This window comes from Mobula birostris, chromosome 19 (genome assembly GCF_030028105.1).
Source record: "Mobula birostris isolate sMobBir1 chromosome 19, sMobBir1.hap1, whole genome shotgun sequence".
NCBI classification, from domain to species: domain Eukaryota; kingdom Metazoa; phylum Chordata; class Chondrichthyes; order Myliobatiformes; family Myliobatidae; genus Mobula; species Mobula birostris.
This window is the reverse complement of record NC_092388.1, coordinates 65,211,443-65,235,343: the sequence shown is the minus strand read 5'-3', so window position 1 is coordinate 65,235,343 and position 23,901 is coordinate 65,211,443. Positions and strand designations below refer to the sequence as shown.

General features: G+C 42.5%; 1 protein-coding gene across 2 annotated transcripts in view; it reads left to right on the top strand.

The window, feature by feature from the left end:
* Positions 1 to 23,901, top strand: part of LOC140212660 (coagulation factor XIII A chain-like) — a 154,572-nt gene that overhangs the window by 91,626 nt on the left and 39,045 nt on the right. For both annotated transcript variants that reach the window (XM_072283751.1, XM_072283752.1), the window contains exons 6-9: positions 4,292 to 4,399; positions 15,578 to 15,752; positions 17,374 to 17,512; positions 23,471 to 23,574. In XM_072283751.1, the coding sequence (XP_072139852.1) occupies positions 4,292 to 4,399; positions 15,578 to 15,752; positions 17,374 to 17,512; positions 23,471 to 23,574 (526 nt within the window). The remainder of the gene's footprint in view (positions 1 to 4,291; positions 4,400 to 15,577; positions 15,753 to 17,373; positions 17,513 to 23,470; positions 23,575 to 23,901) is intronic.

The following is a 23,901-nucleotide window of genomic DNA, read 5'->3' as shown; positions in this document are numbered from 1 at the left end:
TGTTAAAGGACCTCAGTCTCCTCAGAAAATAGAGACGGCTCTGTCCCTTCTTGTAGACAGCCTCAGTGTTCTTTGAACAGTCCAGATTATTGTCAATTCGTATCTCCAGATATTTGTAATCTTCCACCATGTCCACACTGACCTTAGCTTATAGGTAGAGTCGTTGATGAGGAAGATAAATGCAATGTTAGCATTCATTTCAAGAGGTCTAGAATACAAGAGCAGGGATGTGATGCTGAAGTTTTATGAGGCACTGCTAAGTTCTCAGCTTAAGTATTATGCACAGCTTTGGACTCCTCATCTAAGAAATGATGTGCCGGCATTGGAGAGGGTTCAGAGGAGATTCACAAGGATGATTCTGGGAATGAAAGGGTTATGATACGAGGAACATTTAATGGCTCTGGGTCTGTACTCACTGGAATTTCGAAGGATGAGTGGGTATCTCATTGAAACCTTTCAAATGTTGACAGAGTATATGTCAACAGAGTAGATGTGGAAAGGATGTTTTGCATGGTATGGGAGTCTAGGACAAGACAGCACAGCCTCAGGGGAGGGGGGGCATCCATTTAAAACAGAGATGTGGAGAAATTTCTTTAGCCAGAAGGTGGTGAACTTACGGAATTTATTACCACAGGCAGCTGTGGAGGCCAAGTCATTGGGTGTATCTAAGGCAGCAATTGATAGGTTCCTGATTGGCCATGGCACCAAAGGTTTTGGGGAGAAGGGTGGGGAATGCAGTGGTGGGGGTGGGGGGTGTATGGAAAGGATCAGCTATGATTGAATAGCGGATCAGACTTGATGGGCCAAATGGCCTAATTCTGCTCCTTTGTCTTATTGTGGTCTTATGGTCTAACTGAGAAGAGGGGTGAGAAACAAAATTTGGAAGCTGTGAGATAAAAAACAGGGAAATTAGTTTTATATTAATTTGAGGAATCTTGAGCTGAGCCAGCATAGCATTGTTCGACTCTGAATGCCCTCAAGAAGGTGGTGTTGAGCTGTTTTCTTGAATCGTTACAGACCTTCAGTTGTGGGTGCACCCATGATACTTTTAGGAGGGACTTCCAGGATTTTGACCTCGCAGTGGTGAAGGAATGGAGATATATTTCCAGGTCAGGATTGAGTGCGGCTCGAGCAACCTTCATCTGGTGATGACCCCTATGCTTCTGTTGCTGTCTGAGCTGTCTGAGCTGAGCTGGAATGTACAGCCTAAGGAATCATGGTTAGCTGCTGCAGTGTATCCACTAGGTGGTACAAGTTCAAAGTTCAAAGTAAATTTATTATCAAAGTACATATACTGTATCACCGCATACAACCCTGAGATTTACGTTCCTATGGGCAGACTCACCAAATCTCTAGAATACTAAGTATAACAGATCAATGAAAGATCAACCAAAGTGCAGAAAACAACAAACTGTGCAAATGCAAATATAAATAAATAGCTACAAATAATGAGAACATGAGATGAAGGGTCCTTGAAAGTGAGTTCATTGGATGGGGAAATGAAGCTGAGTGTAGTTAACCCCTTTTGTTCAAGAGCCTGAAGGGCGAGGGATAGTAACTGTTCTTGAATCTGCTGGTGCGAGACATAAGGCTCCAATACCTTCTACCTGATGGCAGCAGAAAGAAGAGAACATGATCTGGGTACTGGGGATCCCTGACGATGGATGCTGCTTTCCTGTGACAGTGTTTCATGTAGGTCTGCTCAATGGTGGGGAGGGCTTTACCCATAATGGACTGGATCACTACTTTTTATAGGGTTTTCCTTTCAAAGACATTGGTGTTTCCATACCAGGCTGTGATGCAGCCAGTCAGTATACACTCCACCACACACCTAAAGAAGTTTGTCAAAGTTTTAGAAGTTACGCCAAATCTCTGCAAACTCCTAAGGAAGTAGAGGCATTGCCCTGCTTTCTTTGCAACTGCACTTGCATGCTGGACCCAGGACAGATCCTCTGAAATTGTAATACTTCGAAACTTTAAATTGCTAACCCTCTTCAACTCTGATTCATCACTACCTTTGATTTGGCCAACAACAATGGTGTTATCAGCAAACTTGAATATGGCATTGGAGGTATGCTTAGCCACACAGTCATAAGTGTAAAGTGAGTAGGGTGGGGGCTGAGCAAACTGTCTAGTGGTGCACTTGTACTGATGATGATCAGGGAGGATTGACTGGGGTTTACAAGTGAGGAAGTCCAGGACACAATTGCACAAGGCGGTATTGAGGCCAAAGTCCTGGAGCTTATTGATTAGTTTTGAGTTGATGATGGTATTAAATGCTGAGCAAGTGAGAAAAAAAGAATATTGAATGTTTGTCTTATGAGGTAAGGTTAAGCAAGCTAGGGTTTTTCTCTCTGGAGTGAAGGAGGATGAGAGGTGACTTGATAGAGGTGAATAAGATTACAGAAGACATAGATAGAGTAGGCAGCCGGTCCCTCATTTTGCCAGGGCAGCAATGGCAAAACCAGAGAACATTCATTTGAGGTAAATGGAAGAAGGCTTTGGTTGAGATGCCATAAGAAGGGTTTTTTCACACAGAGAATGATAAGTGTCTGGAATGCACTGCCAGGGTGGTCATAGAAGTTGATGCATTAGGAACTTTTAAGAGATTCTTAGATAGGTTCCTATATGAAAGAAAATGGAGAATATTGGGCTATGTAAGAGGGAAAGGTTAGATTGATTGTGGGGTAGGTTAAAAGGTCAGTTCAACATTGTGGGCTGAAGGGCCTGTACTATGCTGGCAATGGACTATGTTCTACATTCTACACCCAACAGGCCAGACAGTATCAGTACAATACATGGCTTTTATGATATGTGCTGGGGATCCTCATTATCTGAATTCAATATTGGCTCCTTGGGCTACTGAACCTAATTGGGAAATGAGGAGCTGTTCCTTGACCTTGCTTTGTTGCAATGATGTAAGAGATTAAAGGCAGTATGGAAGTGGGACAGACAACTGAATATGCAAGTGAAATTCAGGGCCATCCTTGCTGTCTGAAATGAGTAGTTCTGCAAATTGGCATTGTTTCTCCAGGGCAAGCATCAAATAAAGGACACTAGATTGGAAGAGGACATGTGAATTGCTGCTTCATTTGGAAAAACAGTTTGTGTCCCTGGATGGTGGGAAGGAATGAGGTGATGGGGAAGAGTCTGCCTCTCTTGTTTGCATGGCAATATGCTGGAAGAAGAGGAGTGTTCACAGAGTGGAAAGCATAAACCAAGAACAGAGTTGCTTCTGATATTGAAAAGGGAGGAGAGGAGATGTGTGTGGTGACTTCATGTTGAAGTGACAGACAGTATGGAGGATAGATTGAATGTCTTGGGATGAAAGTTGTGGATCTAGAGAGCAATATTCTTCCTCTGGATGAGGACAATATTACAGGAATCAGAACATACTTGATTTCTAATTTTTCTCATTCTCAACAATCTGAAATATTATTCTGTTTCTCTCTCCATGGATGCTGATTATTTCCAGAAGTTTCAAGCATCTACAGCTTTTTAAAAGTTATTTAACTTCTTAAATTTAATTTTCTTACTCAGGTGCTCCACAATGCAACCACCTAATCTGTCTTTGGTTTCTCTGGTGTAGAGAACATGTTTGTGAACACGTTTCGCTAGACTTGGAGAAGCCCAAAAGAATTTCTTTACCTGGATAATTGTTTGAGCGATTGCATGGTGGGAATCAAAGAAATGATTGGACCAGTGTGGCATCAACACTGGGGCTCACTCTAACAATACTGCTTTAGGATCTTCCACTGGAAATGTTAACTGTTCCTCTCCACAGATGCTGCCTGTCCTGCTGAGGGTTTCCAAAACTTACTGTTTTTATTCCTACTGCTTGATCAATTATTTTACTGTTATTTTCTGTTTCTAAAGTCCTCCAAATTCTCAGGCCAAATACTATCCTTCCTTGCTTTGATGGTGTCAAATTAAATGTAAATTTCTTTCATATTATGATCACTCTTCCCCAGAAAATGAGACTAATCTATTTCCTTTTATGAAAATAATTCCTAGCTCTAGGAATATAGAATAAATGAGGAAACACACCAATATTAACAACATACCAAAGAAGAAAAATAGTATGGCTGGTAGAAATTTGTTATAAAATAGAGAAAATGGAAAATATTACCAACATCAGGCTGTAGCTGTGGAGGGAGAAACCAAGTTAATGCTGATTAGGGTGGTAATATTATGTTGATAGTATTATTACACTGACAGTAATATTATACTAATAGAAATTGATTGCCTTTTCATATTATAATCACTTGTCTGCCCTCTTGATTTCATCTAGTTTGAAAGGAGTATATTGGATGTGTGTATCTACATAATGGACAGGGCCCAGATGCCTCTGCAGACAAGAGGGTGCCCAATCAAAGTGTGCCGCGTTGCATCAGCCATGGTAAGTTATAAATATACAGAGGGCAGGAGAAAGAGAACATTGCAATTGTATGTGGGCATGTAGCTGTTCTTCTATGAAAGAAGAAAGAGTTTGCCAAAAGACCTGCTAGCAGCTCAAATGAAGCCGACAAGTAAGGAGTTTTCTCCCACATCCATAACCTCACTGGCTCCAGAAATTAAAATTCTAACACTGTTGTAACAGTGGGCCCCAGAAGTGAAACTCCACCCCTCCTTCCACTCCCTTCCAGGGCACAAGAAGGTGTCTCTGTCACTGGCTTGAAAGAGGACAATGTGAGAATGTTAAGTTTTTATAACCATTTGGAGGTGAGATAAAGCTTTCGTAATGCTGCTAACAATCTTTTGTTGTTTTTTGATCCACAACTGTATCCTCAAATATTCATATGACCACTGCATTGCTGATCCTTGTGGAGAGAGTCTGTTGTTTCAGTTCAGTTAGTGAAGCAGCACTGAGGAAATGGATTCCCTCATTTGCAGATCACAGTGCAGTTGTACCCCAAGCATATGACCCAAGCCTCCTGTCGTCGATTGGATTACCTTGCACCTTCCTTCCACTGCACACAACCCCACCATTAACTTGTCAATGTTCTCTTTGTTGGCACAGAGGTTTCTAGTACGTGAGAGGAGTATTTCCCCAAAACGGAAAGCTAGAGCTCATTCACATCTTCACAATTTGATTGCATTTTGGTGAGATATTCTGTAAAAATGATGCAAATAAACATTTCTGCCAAAGGTTTTCAGACAATGGAGTCTGGTTTCACATTTTCTATTCAGGAGAATTGCTGATTAATATTCCATCCCAGCACCATATGCAAAGTGACTTTGTAATGATCCCAGTTCTTTTCAATGCATTCAACTTGCCATTTATAATAATGACTTTAGCACATCGAGCAATATAGATCCCTCAACAGATCCAAGATTCATTGCAAGTAAAATTTGACACCAAGCTACCTAAGACAATATTGGGCAGATTAAAAGGCTTAATTAAGTTGTAAGAAGCATCCTTACCAAGAAGTTTAAGAATCAACATCAGCGTATGTAGAGGTGTATAAAACAATGAGAGGCTTATGTAAGGTCAGTTGGCATAGTCTTTTTCCTAGGGCTGGGGAGTAAAGAACTGGATGGCACAGTTGACATTTGATAGGAACTTGAGCATTTGGAACATTTTGACACAGAGAGTGGTATGAATTGAGACATCAATGGTCATGACTTCAGCATTCCTCCCTCCTCCTTGAACCTTACTCCATCTGAACACACTGCCCCCCTCTCTCTCCAACCTTGCCATCAAACCCGTAGACAAAGGGGTGCTGTTACACTGTGGTGCACTGACTTCTACCTTGCTGAGGCCAGGTGGCAACTCTCAGACACCTCCCCATACCTACCCTTGAAGAGGACCCCACTCCATACCATCAGAAACTGTATTTGACACCATCTCTGACCTCATCCACTCTGGAGAACTCACATCCACTGCCACCAAGGTCAAGGATCCCTTGATCCACACTGCTGGCTTCTACCTCCTACACAAAATCCACACACCCAACTGTCCAGGTAGGCCTGTTGTCTCTGCCAGCTGCTACCCCACTGAACTCATGTCGCCATATTTTGATTCCATTCTATCCCCCTTGGTTCTGTCCTTTCCCACCTACATTCACAACATTTCTCATGACCTCAATCTCCTCAGTAGCTTTCAATTCCCTGGCCCTGGCCGCCTCATCTTCACCATGAATGTTCAGTCCCTATACACTTCTATCCCCCATCAAGAAGGCCTCAAAGTTCTCTGATTCTTTCATGACAAAATAACCATCCAATCCCCCTCTACCACCACCCTCCTCTGTCTGGCAACTTTTCCTATCCCTGAACAATTTTTCCTGTGGCTTCTCCCACTTTCTCCAAACTTGAGAGGTAGCCACTGGCACTCACATGGGTCCCAGCTACATTGGCTACCTAGAACAGTCCATGTTCGAAGTTTTTTTCTGGTTACACTCCCCAACTCTTCCTCACTACATTGATACCAATATTGGTGCTGCACTATGCATTCAGGCTGAACTTGTCAACTTTATCACCTTCCGCCCTTCTTTGTCCTTCTCTGACACTTCCCTCCCCTTTCTCAATCTCTCTGTCTCCACTTCTGGAGACAAATTGTCAACTACCGTCTTTTATAAACCTACTGATTCCCACGTTTATCTCAACGATGCCCCTTCCCACCCTGTCCCCCGTAAAAGTGCTGTTCCCTTTTCTAGTTCTTTGCCTCCACCGCATCTATTCCCAGGATACGGCTTTCCGTTCCAGGACATTGGAGATGTCCTCTTCGTTGAAGAACAGGGTTTCCCTCCCTCTACCATTGATGCTGCTCTCACCTTCATCTCCTCCATTTCCCAAACATCCCTGCTCACCCCATTTCCCCTCAGCCTTTAAGGTGATAGAGTTCCTCTTGTCCACATCTACCACCCCATCAGCCTCCACACCCAACACCTCATCGTCTGCAACTGCGTCATCTCTAAAGGGGCATACCACTAAATGTATGTTTACCCTCCTCCGCTTTCCACAGGGATTGCTTCCTCCATGATTCCCTTGCCCATTTGTCCCTCCCCACTAATCTCTCTCCCAGCACTTACCCCTACAAGTGAACTAAGTGCTACACCTGCCCATTCATGTTCTCCCTCACCTCCATTCGGAGTCCTAGGCAGTCCTTCCAGGTGAGGCAACACTTTCCCTGCAAACCTGCTGGAGTGGTCTATTGTGTCCGGTGGTCCATGATGCGGCCTCCTCTACACTGGTAGATCTTTCGAAAATTGGGGGACTGCTTCATCAGGCACCCCTGCACCACCCACCACAAGCTGGACTTCCCAGTAGCCAACATTTTAATTCCCATTCCCATCCCCTCAGAGAGGAGGAAGAGCACTTTCTATTTCAACTGGGTAGCCTCCAACCTGTTGGCATGAGTATCAATTTCTCCTTCTGGTAAACTAATTTCCCTCCCCCTTCTTCTATTCCCCACTCTAACCCTTACCTCTTCCCCTGACCACCTCCTCCTACCTTTTCTCCTATGGTCTACTCTCCTCTCCTATCAGATTCTTTCTTCTCCAGCCTTGACCTTCCCCACCCGCCTTCCAGCTCACCTCCTTCCCCTTCCCCCACCTTTTTATTCTGGCATCTTCCCCCTTCCTTCTCAGTCCTGAAGAAGGGTCTCAGCCCAAAACTTCGACAATCTATTCATTTCCATCGATGTTGCCTGCCCTGCGGAATTTCTCATGTTTATGGTATGAAATGAGCTGTAAGAGAAAGTGATTGAAATGGATGCATTGACAACATTCGAAAGCTACATGGGTGGGAATGGTCCAGAGAGGTATCAGCCACACACAGACACATGGGAATAGCTGAGATGGCAACCTTAGTTGGCATGCATCAGCTGGGCTGAAGGACTTGTTTCCATGCTGTGTAAGTCTCTGCTGCTGAAAGAGGAAACCTGCAGATTTTCTAAGGGGTTAAGCACAGTAAGTTGTTGCTGAGTAAGATCAGGGAGGCAGAGAGAGAGAGAGAGAGAGAGAGAGAAATATACAGAGATATGAAAGTAAATAGATCACATGATTGAGAAAGTTACTGTTTAAGGTGAGGTTCAGAGAGGTAAAAATTCTCAAAATGACCTTTAGTTTAATAAATTGAAGAGATTATATGACGTACTGCAAAGTAAAACTATTGGCCTTCTCTGTGAAATGTTGATCTCTCTCAACAGGAAAGGCCTTTCATTGGTCATATCTCCTTAAGACATAGAATAAGGTCATGGAATGTGAGGTGATACTTGTAGGCTGCTCCCAACACATCTTAGGGTGTTTTGGTTGGTAATGCAAACCATGCATTCCCTGTATGTTTCGATGAAAGTGTGATAAATAAATCTAAATCTGTATCTTAATTTAACTCATCAAATCTGTGCCAGTTCATAAAGCAGTCCCATTTGACCCACTTTTCCACTTGTTTTTCTAAAACATCTTCTTTCATACATACCAATCAACTCCCTGCTTCTCCTAACACTCATCTACACGAGGGATAATCAACATTAACCAAATAATCTACCAACTAACGCATCTTTTGATGAGGGAGGAAACCAGAAAATCTGGGGGAAACTCACATGGCCACAGGGAGAATATACAAATTCCATGCAGACACCACCTGGTCAGGATTGCACTGAGGCTGTAGGGGATTTGAGGTAGCAGCACTACCTGCTGTGCTCCTCTGCAACTCCAAAATGATCATAATATTAAACACTAAGTGACTTTTAAAGGCCCTGGTCAATTTGCATACTGAAATAAGTGCTGAAAAATCTGTTGACCTGTTTTCTAATTATCCTATTTTGTGCCTTTAGATTATTTAATTCAGATTAATTGGGATTTAGTGAGAAATGGAGAAGATTTGGGGAGACTAAATATTCTATTTCTACGAAATTAAGAAGTTCACAAGTTACATAAAGACAATAATAAGGGAAGTGGTGGATCTTCTGATCCGATTCCAGTGCTTTAATGTGTTATAGAAACATAGAAAACCTACAGCACAATACGGGCCCCTCGGCCTATAAAGCTGTGCCGAACATGTCCTTACCTGAGAAATTACCTAGGGTTACCCATAGCCCTCTATTTTTCACAGCTCCATGTACCTGTCCAGGAGTCTCTTAAGTAACCCTATTGTATCTGCCTCCACAACCTCCATTCCACACTCTCACCACTCTGCATAAAAAAATTACCCCTGATATCTCCTCTGTGTCTACAATCAACACAGATATTACACAAAGTCTGCATTCATTTATTGAGTCTGTAATAGAGTTGCAACATAGAGGACTGATTTTTATTAATTTAGTCCTAAAACTTCAGTGATCCTTGTAAGACCAATGTTTGCTTCCCATCCCTAGTTAAGAGAAGGTGGCAGTGAGTTAACTTCATGAACTGCTGCACTTTGGGTGATGAAGGAGTTTCAAGCTCTAGATCCAGCACAGACAATGTATAACTTGGCAAGAAAGTTGCAGAATTGAATTGACTTTATTTCTTACATCCTTCACATAGACGAGGAATAAAAATCTTTATGTTATGTCTCTGTCTAAATGTGCAATGTGCAATCATAGTAATTTATAATAAATTGTAATGAATAGAACAGTCAATGTAACATAGAAATACACTCAAATCAGTGTGAATTAATCAGTCTGATGGCCTGGTGGAAGAAGCTGTCCCGGAGCCTGTTGGTCCTGGCTTTTATGCTGTGGTACCGCTTCCCGGATGGTAGCAGCTGGAATAGATTCTGGTTGGGGTGACTTGGGTCCCCAGTCATTTCATACCTGTCTTTGTAAATGTTCTGAATCATGGGAAGTTCACAACTACAGATGCGCTGGCTGTCTGCACCATTCTCTGTAGAGTCCTGCATTTAAAGTAGTGATGCAGCCAGTTAGGATGCTCCCAATTGTGCCCTGTAGAAAGTTCTTAGGATTTGGGGGCCCACACCAAACTTCCTCACCGTCTGAGGTGGAAGAGGTGCTGTTGTGCCTTTTTCACCACACAGCTGGTGTGTACAGACTACGTGAGGTCCTCAGTGATGTAGATGCTGAAGAATTTAAAGCTGTTTACCCTCTCAACCCCAGATCCATTGATGTCAATAGGGGTTAGCCTGTCTCCATTCCTCCTGTAATCCACAACCAACTCCTTTGTTTTTGCAACATTGTGGTAGAGGTTGTTTTCTTGACACCACTGTGTCAGAGAGATGACTTCTTCCCTACAGGCCACCTCATTATTGTTTGAGATTAGGCCAATCAATGTAGGCAAATTTAATTAGCAGATTAGAGATGTGGGTGGTGACTCAATCATGAGTATACAGAGAGTAAAGGAGGGGACTTAGTATACAGCCCTGAGGGGTTCCTGTATTGTGAGTCAGAGGGGTGGAGGTGAGGAAGCCCACTCTTACAACCTGCTGGCGATCTGACAGGAAGTCTAGGATCCAGCTGCACAAGGCAGGGGCAAGGCTGAGGTTTCTGAGCTTCTTGTCGACCCTGGATGGAACTATGGTGCTGAGTGCTGAACTGTAGTCCAAGAACAGCATCCTTCTTGTCCAGATCTGTAAGGACGGTATGTAGAGCAATGGCTATTGAGTCATCTGTCGATCGGTTGTGTCAGTAGGCGAATTGTAGGGGTTCCAGTTTGGGTGGCAGCATGCTGCAGATGTAGTCCTTGATCGGCCTCCCAAAGCATTTGCTTATTGAGGTGAGTGCAACAGGACGCCAGTCGTTCAGAAATGTTACCTTGGTCGCTTTAGGTACAAGGACAATGGTGAATGTTTTGAAGACAATGGGGGAGGGAGAGATTGTTAACAGGCCTGCCAGTTGCACTCACCCTGGAGCAGAGTTTCTATGTGTTCCTGGACCCTATCGCTATTAGACATCAGGTAGCATTCTTTGATGAATAACTGCAATCTCTACACACTGCAGCCACTGAGCATTGTTGCTGGGGAAATTAATGTTAGGATTGTGGGGTACCAATTCAGGATGTTTTTGGTCCTGGATAGCACCATTCTTCTTGACAATTGTTGGAGATGCACTCATCCATGCAAAATACAAAATCATCCAGCAGAAGATATAAAATTTTGAAAGCATGCCTCTCCAAGCTGAAGGATAGATTCTATCCCACAGATATAAGACTATTGAACAATCCCCCAGTATGATAAAAAGGACTCTTGACCTCACAGTCTGCCTTACGATGATTTTGCTCCTTATTGCCAGTCTACTGCATTTTCCCTGTAACTAACACCATTCTGCATTCTGTTACCGTCTTCTTACGTAAATTATCTGTATGGATGTTATGCAAGACAAAGTTTTTCATTGCACATGTAACAATAATAAACCAATTTGCCAATTTATCTGGTTATTTTATCAGGCTGTTGACTAAAAGCTTTAGGAAGGCAGGAGGCAAGACACACATTGCAGGATAGCCAGCATCTGATCTGCTCTTGTGGCCAGGCCAGCTGAGTTTCTGGTCAACAGTGATCCCAGGATTTTAATGGGGGGGGATGGGTCATGGTAACGCCACTCAAAGACAAGGATAGTTGTCTGACTCTCTTTTGTTGCTGATGCTCATTTTATGACATGAATATTACCTGCCATGAACCCATGCTTGAATGTTGTCCATGGGTCGGCAAGGCTTACTTCATTTGCTGAGGAGTCGTAAATGAAATGGAACATTATGCAATCATCAGCAGGCTTCCTCCTATTTCTGACCTTACGATAGAACAAAGGTCTCTGATGAAGCAGCTGAAGATAGTTGGGCCTGGGACACTGCCTTGGAGATTTCCTGCAGTGATGTCCTAAGGCTGGGATGATTGGCTGAAGGCTCCAGAACTTTGCCCATGATTACAATTAGTTTCTTTTTAATAGGATTCCTTGGTACCATTTTACTACGCTTCATGTTTGATAGGCTTCTGCTATCTCCCAGGTTTCAGTCAGAGAGCAGGGAGAAAGAAGAGTCATTCTCAGCAAGACTATTGGAAGTGGAAGTAAATTCAATACTGTAGGAGCACTGGATTTCCCTCCTCATCTTCTCTTCTGATCAGTCTTGGGGTTGCATTTTTATTTTGACATTCAAACTCCAACTCTCAAGCCAAAGCTGTGGTTTGATGAATTAAGATTTTTCTTTTTAAAAATATACAGTTTTGAAGTGCTTCCTGCCCTGAGGAGAATATTATTACTGTGGAATAAAATCTCTTTGAACCAGATGGCACAAAGTGAAATTTGAGCCAGAGATAACATCTACAGCACAGAGAAAGCTGTTGCCACTTTGCAGTTCTCAAGCTGTTGTGTTGGACCTCATCAGCTTTACCAACTCCCTCACTGCATTTAATTTTATTCAGTGAGTTTCAAGTCAATCTCTCTGCTTATGAGGAAGGCAGTTTGATTTGTCTCCTGGTTTGTTTGATTGAAGTTTGCTTTATCATACATAATGCCCTTTGTTTACCCAACCTGCCTAATTTAATACTCCATGTTTAACCACTCAGGAGATGTTCTAAGGACTGATCTAAACTTCAAGATAAACAGAACACAGCAACAACACCAATTTATTTAGCACCGTTAATGCCCATTGTGCTAATACGATTATTACCAGACAAAATATGACAGAGCCACACTAAAGAGTTATAACAGTGTATTGATCAAAAGCTAAGTCAGGGAACAAGATTCTGTAGAACAATCTTGTATCATCACAGTGATGCAGAACGAGGACATTCAGCCCAAAAGACCATGTTTGCTCCCAGGGCCTATTTTCCAATTCACTCTCTTATTGTCCTGTAACCCTGGAATGTATCTTCTCTCACACATTCCCATCAATTCACTTTTGGATTGTTTTTTTTTATCTGCAAAAGGAGGTATCTTACAATAATCAATTGACAACCGTTTGGGATGAGGGAGGCAACTGGAGCAAATGTGGACAGTCACAGCAGTGTGTAAGCTCCATGCAGGATTGAAGGGGTCACTGAAGTTGTAAGGCAGCATCTGCTGCATTACTGGGCTACCTTGAAGAAGGAGACAGAGACTGAGATAAGGAGATTCCCGGAGAGAATTTCCAAGGTTACAGCCTCGATGATTGAAATCATACCTGCCTCTGGTGATGCTATTGAAGTTGAGAAGGAACACAGTCGGAAGGCTGTAGGGCTTTTACAAAGTTACAAGGAAAGGAAGAAGCACAGTATTCGTGTTTGAAAGAAAAGATGCCAATTTTGAAATCAAGATGTTGTCTCAATTGAGAGCTTTTCATGATTTAACTGTCTGTCTTCTGTTAAATTAAGCTGGCTTATTATTGCTTGAGTTGCTTATTACATTGGTTCCTCTTACTGTCACCAAGGTATAGTGAAAAACTTGTTTTGCTTACCATTCATACAGATGAAGAATGCATTGAGGTAGTACAATGTAAAACATTAAGAGTGCAGAATAAAGTGTTGTAGTACAAAGGAAGTGCAGTGAAGGTGGAGAACAAGTTGCTAGGACACAACAAGATAGACTGTGAGGTCAAGAGTTCATCTTATCATACAAGGGAACCAGCTAATAGTCTTATAGCAATGGCATAGAAGCTCCCCTTGAGCCTGGTGGTACATGTGTAACTCCCAGGTTCGGCTGGCGGTGTTAGTCTAGGGGAAGACAGTCTCTGGCCCCACCAAACTTGTGAAATCTCATTTGTGTGGATGCTGCATGATGTGTTACCCTGTTACAAATCAGTACCACAAAATATCAGACAGTACACCATATGCAATTACAAGATTGAGCTTTACAATTCTTAATTTGTCTATAGGGCTAGTAAAGAAAACAAATGGCAGATGGAGTTCAACCCAGATAAGCATGAAGTGGTTCATTTCAGTAGATCAATTATGATGGCAGAATATAGTACTAATGGTAAAACTCTTGGCAGTGTGGAGGATCAGAGAGATCTTGGGGTCCGAGTCCACAGAATACTCAAAGCTGCTGCACAGGTTGACTCCATGGTTAAGAAGGAATACCGTGTATTTGGCCTTCATCAACTGTGGGACTGAGTTCAAGAGCTGAGAGGTAAGGTTACAGCTATATAGGACCCTGGTCAGACCCCACTTGGAATACTGTGATCAATTCTGGTGACCTCACTACAGAAAGGATGTAGAAACCATAGAAAGGGTGCAGAGGAGATTTACAAGGATGTTGCCTGGATTAGGGAGCATGCCTTATGAGAATAGGTTGAGTGAACTCAGCCTTTTCTCCTTGGAGCGGTGGAGGATGAGAGGTAACCTGATAGAGGTGTATAAGATGATGAGAGGCATTGATCATGTGGATAGTCAGAGGCTTTTTCCCAGGGCTGAAATGGCTAACATGAGAGGGCACAGTTTTAAGGTGCTTGGAAGTAGGTACAGAGGGGATGTTGGGTAAGTTTTTTATGCAGAGAGTGGTGAGTGTGTGGAATGGGCTGCTGGCGACAGTGGTGGAGGTGGATATGATAGGGTCTTTTAAGAGACTCCTGGACAGGTATGTGGAGCTCAGAAAAATTGAGGGCCATGGCAACCCCAGGTAATGTCTAAAGTAAGTACATGTTTGGCATGGCATTGTGGGCTGAAGGGCCTGTATTGTGCTGTAGGTTTTCTACGTTTCCATGTCTAAAAAAAAAGGGCCAATTTTAATGAAACGGTCTGATGTGCATGTTGGAGCTCACAGTTTTCCCGTCTGTTAACTCTCTATCTATTTCCTCCAAATCTTGTCGACACACAGGCCCATTCCAAGTCCACTCTGTCCTGAAGTCTACGACCTCTCCATTCTGGTGTCTTCTCTCTCCATCTTCCGCTGAACAGAAGACCTCAAAAACTCACTCTCAGGCGCACAACAAGGAAAAAGCACTCCCTTCATTGGACGCCGGAACACTCCAAAGCCCCTGTTATCCCTAGTCATGACCCAAACATTGCTGCTACAGAACAATGATTACATTAGCAGTGAAACCTTTCCCAGTGTGTTACACATGCTCTCAGGTTTTTGTATTTTGATGCTCTGCTGGTCAAGAGTTGAAGGGTACAGTTACAAAGGGAGGTGTTGAAGTTCAGGAGTCTCGTGATGAGTTTGTTTTTAATTATAGTACTGAAGGCGTAGCTGTAGTCCATTAACAACAGCCTAACATAGATTTGTTACTGTCCAACGCTACAGAGATATGTGTAGGTCCAGGGAGATGGCATTTGCCATAGAACTGTAGGTGAATTGCAATGGGTGAAGGTTTTTGGGAGGCTGGAGTTAATTAGATCATGGAATGATACAAACAGAAGCAGGTCCCTCAGCCCATCAATCTGTGCTGATCCGTAACCACCTGTTTACACTAATCTTACATTGATCCTGCTTTATTCTTCAAATATTCCATCAAGTCTTCCGGAATCAAACACATAGCAGGGTCAGTCTTCAACAGCCAGATAACTTACTAACTTGGATGTCTTTGGATGTGGGAGGCAATAAGAGCACCCAGAGAAAACCAAGATCCGAGGTCAGGATTGAACCCCAGTCTGTGGAACTGTAAGGCAGCAGCTCAAATAGCTGAGCCACTGTGTCACCTGGTTATCTCCCTCACAGCTTCCCAGGGCAAATTTCTGCTCCTTTTCCTGACTTGTGTCAAACATAGCACTGACGAACATTTTCTTTGACCAGATTAATTCAAAAGATGATGGTGGTGTTCTTGTTGGAAATTGGGATGGGGAGTATATTAACGGAGTGGCTCCCACGGCCTGGAATAGCAGTGTGGAAATCTTGCTGACTTATTTCCAGACACGTTTCCCTGTGTGTTACGGACAGTGCTGGGTCTTTGCTGCAGTTTTAAACACAGGTAAGAACATGAATCATGTCTGTATTCGAGTATGGCATGCACAGATTGAGAGACCTGCAGGTAACATCATGGCATAAAATAGATTATACATGAAATGGCATATACACGCACAGAGTCAAACTTGCATATACATATTCACATGCAAAACCTAGCTCCTCTCTCTGTCTTGAAAATCACTTGGCTAAGTACATGGAAGAGGTGGCTTAGCGGGTTCTGGGTCAATGGGGTGAGCTTGATGGGCATGGATGGGGTGGTTTAGTGGGTTCTGGGTCCATGGGGTGAGCTTGATGGGCATGGATGGGGTGGTTTAGTGGGTTCTGGGTCCATGGGGTGAGCTTGATGGGCATGGATGGGGTGGTTTAGTGGGTTCTGGGTCAATGGGGTGAGATTGATGGCATGGCTGTGGCAGGCTGAAGGACTTGTTTCCATTCTGTATAATTGTGTATAACTTTGTCAGACACAAGCGTACATCTACAAATGCGTGCACAGATACACATCCAGAATGTACTGTAGGTGGGCTGTCAGGGAATACTGCTGTAATTCCGATTGACAAATATCTATAGGTTCTGAGGCTATACAAAAGAGCAGGTAATGATGAAGCTACTGCACCTTCAATAAGACTGTGTATAATCTTCCGCACCAAATTTTTTGCATTGGACCTGTATCCTCTGGTATGCTGAATGTCTAACGGTCTTATCCCTGAATATACCAAATTATTGGGAACCCACAACCTCAAAGGAAGAGTATGCTAACAACTTGTAATCTCCTCTCAGTTTTCAATGTCCCAGAAACTTGCTCACTAGTTCCAGATCTCCACCCTGAGGAACCCACTTCCCAGCGTCCACTCTGTCAATCCCTCTCAGAACCTGGCGTGTTTCAGTGAAGTCATCTCTCATACCTCGGACCTCCAGGGAATAATTGTCTATTTTGCTGAATTATTTCTAAATCCATCCTTACAGAATAGCTCCTTCATTCTAGAAACTAAACTGCTGTTTTCAATCTCCCTTTAATAAAGTCTTTCTTGCCCTTATTCTTCCTAATTGCTTGCTGAATCTGTATGTTAGCTTATTGTACTTCATATACAAGGACATCTAGCTTGTTCTGAATGCCAATTTTTATGAGTCACTCAATGTTTTAAAAATTCTGCTTTTCCGTACTAAGGTGGATGATTTCACACTTCCCTCCTCATTCCATCTGGTATCTTTACGCCCCATTGTTTATATCCTCCTCATGGCTCACTTTTCCATTTAGTTTTGTACCACACTACAAGGAACTGCAGAGAGTTGTGGACACAGCTCAACATATCATGGAGACCAGCCTCGCCTTCACAGATTATGTCTATACTTTTCACTACCTCAGTAAAACAGCCAATAATATCAGAAGGCCCAACACCTGAACATTCCCTGTTCTCCCTTCTCCCATTAGGCACAAGGTACAAAAGCCTGAGAGAACATACCATCAGGCTTTTATCAACTTTATGCATTATTTTTATATACTGCTTGAATTTATTCACATGACATTCACATGTTTAAGACCCATTTCATTCAAGGATTGCTCTCTGCACAGTTTTGGTTCCTTTGAGAAGATGTTGAATGTGTTGCATTATTTTGACTCTCATCAGTCCTTCGGTGCTTGGGAATACCAGCCAGAGTGGTGACAAACTTCTCCTCTGCCCACGATAATGATGCTAATTTGTGCACTGACATAATTCTGGATACAAACGGAAAGAAGATTATCGAGTTAACCAAAGACTCGATCTGGTATGTATAATTTTCAGTGCATAACTGGTAACTCTCTCTCTGAGTGCAGGTGGTCTATTTATAACTTGCTCAAAATGGGGGTGCAAATTAGAAGTCTGAAATACACCCTGAAAAAGATGAAAATACTCAGGGCCCTCGATCCGACTTCTCATCAATCCCAGACAGGTGGCTGTCCCTCTGGCTACCAACACTTCAAGCTTTTGAATTCCTCACCACCACCACCATTTGTTTTGCCACCCTCCTTCTCTTGCTTTTAAAAAAACTTCTTTTAACGTTACCTGTCAATGATTTGAATAATGGAATTGATGGCTTTGCGGTCGAGTTTATGGATAATACATAGATAGGTGGAGGGCAGGCAGTGTTGAGGAAGAAGAGAGGCTACAGAAGGACTTAAACAGATTAGGACAATGGGCAATGAAGTGGCATATGAAATATAGTGTCGGGAAGTGTCATGCACTTTGGTAGAAGAAATAAAAGTGTAGTCTATTTCCTAAATTGAGAGAAAATTCAAAAATCTGAGATACAAAGGAGCTTAGGAGTCCTTGTGCAGGATTCCCTAAAAGTTAATCTGCAGGTTGAGTCAGTGATGAGGAAGACAAATGCAATGTTTGCATTCCTTCTGACAGGATTAGAATCTATCAAGCAAGGACGTAACGTTAAGGGTTTATAAGGTGCTGGTAAGGTCTTATTTGGAGTATTGTGAGTATAGCCTGTCCCCTTATCTAAGAAAGGATGTGCTTATGTTGGCAGGAGTTCAAAGGAGGTTCATGAAAATGATTCCAGGATTAAAAGGTTTATCATATGAGAGCGTTTGATGGCTCTGGGCCTGTACTCACCGGAATTCAGAAGAACGAGGGGGAACCTCATTGAAACCTGTTGAATGGTGAAAGTCTTCAGAAGAGTAGATTTGGGAAGGACGTTTCCTACAATTGGGGAGTCTAAGACCAGAGACACAGCCTCAGAATAGAGGGACATCCATTTAGAATGGAGATGAGGAGGAATGTCTGAAAAGAGGATGCTGTCTAGGTTGCATGCCATCTTGGTCAATGTTTCCCATCCACTACATAATGGACTGGTGGGCACAGGAGTGCATTCAGCCAGAGACTCATTCCACCGAGATGCAGCACAGAGCGTCATAGGAAGTCATTCCTGCCTGTGGCCATCAAACTTTACAACTCCTCCCTTGGAGGGTCAGGCACCCTGAGCCGATAGGCTGGTCCTGGACTTATTTCATAATTTACTGGCATAATTTACATATTACTATTTAACTATTTATGGTTCTATTACTATTTATTATTTATGGTGCAACTGTAACGAAAACCAATTTCCCACAGGATCAATAAAGTATGACTATGACTATGAATTTCTTTAGCCTGTGGGGAACCTATGACGTTCATTGCCACAGGCAAAATTTGTCAGATGTGCTCCGTGGAACATTTTGATAGTATGTATTGCTGTAGAAATGGAGGTTGTTGTTGACAGTGAGTATGTTCCTCTCTGAGTCTTCCTTATATTGAGTCGTAAGGGCAGAAATTCTGCTTGCTACACCAAATTAGCTAGCCTCACAGAGATGGAGAAAGGAAGGAAGACATGGAACACAGAACATAGAACACCACAGAACTGGAGGAGGTCACTCAGCCCAGGACATCTGTGCCAATTCTGATGCTAAATTAAACAAAATCTCTTTTCCGTCTACATGATCCATATCCCTCCTTATTCATATCTCTAACAGCCTCTTAAAGATGACTATCATTTTTGCTTCTATGCTACCCCTGGAAGTCCAATCCAGGCACTTCCTACTTTCTGTGTAAAACCAAGTTTCCCTTGCATATCTCCTTTAAACTTTCCTCTCAAACCTAAATGCATGCTTTCTAGTGGAATAAAAACTACCAGCTATCAATGACTCTCAGATCTCCCCTCAGCCTCCATCACTCCAGAGAAAACAACCTAATTTGCCCAGCCTCTCCTTATAGTACATGCTCTTTAATACAGGCTGCATCATGCTAAACCTCATCTTTACCCTTTGCATAGCCTCCACAACCTTCCGGCAATGAGCTGACCAGAAGTACACACTATACTCCAAGCACAGTCCGACCAAAGTTTTATACGGCTGCAGCAAGACTTGCTGACTCTTATACTGAATGCCCTGATCAGTTACAGCACACATGCCATACACATTATTTACCATCTTATCGACTTGACTGGCCACTTTCAGGAAGCTATGGACTTGCACCCCAAAATTCCTTTGCGACCAGTGTCGTTAACAAGCTTCTGAACCCTTTGTTGGGAAAATAACTTTGACCAACTCTACTGCTTCTGAGCGGGCTTAGTACTGATCTTGATGAACTAACAGCTCAAGGATCAATTAGATAGTTCATCCTTACCAAGGGTAAGGGTAACCCTGGATGGGCAAAGTGTGTTGGCCTGAACTGCCAGACCCATACGCCATGAAAGAACAGAAAAGTGTGCAGAAATACAGTGGCCATACACAGAATGAAAGAATTTGTGTTTCTACAACATATTTCATCTCTTCCCAAGTGTTCTGACTTGCCCAGTGAAACACCTTCTAAAGCGTGGTCACTTTTGTAACAAGAGAAATGCAGCACCATTTGTGCACAGCATAATCCCACAAGTGGCAGTAAGATAATAACCAAACGGACTGTTTCTAGCAATGTTCTCTGAACATAGGGACCTAAGGAAGCTAGAGGTGGAGAAGGCCAATCTGCCATGCCATTCAATATGATCATGGCTGATACACCACCCCTTCCCCAGGCCTCTCCTCCACTTCTGTCCCAGTCCCCCAGAGCCCTCTATTCTACTTTATTTATTCATTTAGAGATACAGTGTGGAATAGGCCCTTCTACCTCAATGAGCTGCACCACCCAGCAATTCACCTATTTAATTGTGGCCTATTACAGAACAACTTACAGTGACAGATAACCTCCTAACCAGTACGGTTTTGGACTGTGGGAGGTAACAGCAGCAGCTGGAGGAAATCCATATGGTCAGGGAAGAACATGCCAACTCTTTGCAGATGGGGGTGGAATTGAACTCTGAACTCTGAACTCTGACGTCCCAAGCTGCACTAACCATTATGCTACGGTGATTCTCTGATCTTCTAGAATTACTTACCTTCTCTTTAAGCACCTCAATGAATCAGCCTCCAGAACCTTCTGGGATAGAGAGTTTCAGATTCACCATTCTCTGGGTTTTAAACGACCCCATATTATGCCTCCTTATTCAGGATTCTCCCGTAACTTAGAGAAGCCCCTGACCGACCGTGACACAGGAGGTGATTAGACCTGGGATTAGTGTCCCATTTCAAAGGCCATACTCATGACTATGGAGCTGGCATTCAGGAATGAGCTGAATTCTTAATCCCTGCTTCAGTGCACATTGCAGGTTGTGATTAATCAGCCAGAGAGTAATTTGGTAAACATTGGCACAGTAGTTTGCTCTTGTCACGTGTACCTAGGTACAGTGGAAAATTTCATTTTGCTTGCTATTCTTACAGATCATTTCATCACATCAATATATTGAGGTCGTACCAATAACAGAATGCAGAATAGAGTGTTACAGTTACAGAGGAAGTGCAGTGCAGGGAGCCAATAAGGTGCAAGGGCCATGTCAAGATAACTTGCAGGGTCAGATGTTCAGCAATGGAAGACAGGAGAGGTGTATCAACATTACTTTATAGCACAAATATGTGCTTAACCTGGGGCTGATTCACTTCCTGACTCAATAGAACTGTGCTTGAAATTATTAATATCTACAGAAATTGCATCAAAATCAGTTACATGGGGATACTATCTACTGGGCTGGGTATTTCCAATACACTCATTCATAACTAGAGTTTATAGGCCTGTCATTTACTCCACTGCCCCAATTCATTCTCATTTCTCAAGGCATTCCTCTGTCCTTGGCCCCAGATGAAATACCAATGACAAAAAAAGTCTCAGTTGAAATGTGATTTCAATTAACGAATAATCTTAATATACCTTGTGCTAATTTTTATTATTCAACATCTGAAGATTACTTGTAGGTATTTTTAAATAATTAAAAACATGGATATTTAAATTTGAAAGTTAAAAAGAGCTCCCTGTGTTCAAAGAGTTCATGTAGTTCGGCATTCTCAAACAAGCTCATCTCCCGAGATGGAGAATGAGCTTGTTTAATTGGAATATATTCAGGTTGTTCCCAGCTGTTTGCTACATTTGAATTTCTGTAGTTGAAAGCAAATGCCTGATTTCAGCTTACTATCACAACATCCATTTTCTTGTTGAGAGAGTTAGCAAACAGCCCTTAATTTCTGGAATATATCTTGTATTTCTATAATGTGTTTCAGAACCTCATCTCCAGGTTCTTCACAACCATAGTAGGGTGACCAAAACTGAATACGACACTTGAAGTGCGGCCTCGCCAAAGTACACGGTCTCAATGTTTTTAGGCTGGTGATTGGCCAGGCCATCTCATGGAGATCCCCTACTGTCCTTCAAAGGAACAACCTGAAACACAGGAACAAAGTTTCTGTTTAACATCTCATCCATAAACAGTGCCCCTAGCAGTGCTGGATAAAATACTTACTGTGAATGAACTTCTCGCTCAGATTGATGAGGATACTACACATTCAGGCAGACCTGGCGTTAAATGACATTTTTTGTTGTTTGTTGTCGTACAACATATGTAACCTTCTGACTACCAGGTGAAAGGGCAACATTTCCCTTCATATGATATTAACAATTCTTTTCTCACTATATTTTACAAAATCAACTCAACCCATAAAGTACATGCTGCATCTATGCAAAAGCAATCCCACTGGTTCTGCTCTCCACACCTCTGCAATTTCTTTTGTTTATGATAATTATCCATTTCTCTTTTAAATTTATCTTCACTACTCCCCCTAGAACAGGGGTTCCCAACCTGTGGTCCATGACCCCTCAGTTTATGGTAAGGCTCCATGGCATAAAAAAGGTTGGTAACCCCTGCCCTAGTGCTTAATCTCCATTCAGTTTTACCTCATATCACATCTGGTTCTTTTGCCAGGCACCTTCATTCTGTGTCCCTGGTTCTTGACTTCTACTTCCTCTATCTACTTTGTGTGTGACCTTCATAATCTTAAATACCTCTATCAGATCCCCTCTCAACAACTCCTGATACAAAGAGAAAGCCCCAGCTTCCCCAGTTTATCCACTGAACCAAAGTCCCTCACCCTTGGAAACTCTTGGCAATTTTTTTTATTTTAAAATACAGCATGGTACCGTGCCCTTCCACCCCAACAAACCCGCGCCATCCAATTACACCCCTGTGACCAATTAACCTACTAAGGCGTACATCTTTGGAATGAGGGAGGGAACTGGAGCACATAGAGGAAATGCATGCAGTCATGGGGAGAACATACAAACTCCTTATAGACAGTGGAGGCATTTCATCTGCAGCTTCTGAAGTCCTCACACCTTTGCTGAAGTGTGGTGGCCAGAATTGGACACAGATGTGGCCAATATTTTATGAAGGTTCATCATGACTTCCTTGCTCGTGTCTTCTGCACAATTTACACCGCTGCTCTTCATTTCACATCATATAGCCAACTTTTCAATTGCTGCTACAATCTTTGCCATTCATCCTCGATGACTTTTTTACTTATGGAGCTTTTCATCGAATGCCTATTGAAAGTCCGTGCACGACATATCAGCTGCATTTTTCTCATCAACCCTTTCTGTAACCTCATCAAAAAGTCTATTAAATTGGTTAAACTCATTCTGCCTTTATCAAATCCATTTTGGCTTTTTCTAATCAAGCCATACTTACTAATTCTATTCTCAATTCTCAGTTAAGATAAGATTCTGACAGCAAGGAATGCCTACGTGTGGTATCCTGTTCATTTTTCCAAATGTTAATTTGTGTTCCTTGTTTAGTTCTCAGGTTTTCAAGCATCCAATTGTCTTCTTTATTACACTGTAGGAACTATCATTGCTGGAATGAGGGCTGGATGTCCAGGCCAGATCTTCCACTAGGTTACGACGGTTGGCAAGCTGTGGATGCCACACCTCAAGAAACAAGCGAAGGTTTGTCTCTTGAAGTTTTAGTCAAAAGGAAATTATTTTTTGACCTTTATGCTGAAAACAGATGCCTATGACTATTGAACTACGGGAAAATACATCCTTGAGAAACATAATGTACCCCTTGTTTGATTCATGGCTGAGTGAACATCTCCACCAAACTTTGCTTCTTGAGATTTCTCATAGAAGAACATATCATCAGAGCAGTAGATTGAATTTTACCCAAAGTTTTGCAGGAAGATTTAGGCTAAGCACATTTAGAATATAGAATATAGAACAGTAATGAACAGGAACAGGCCCTTTGGCCCACAATGTTGTGCCAAATTAATTACA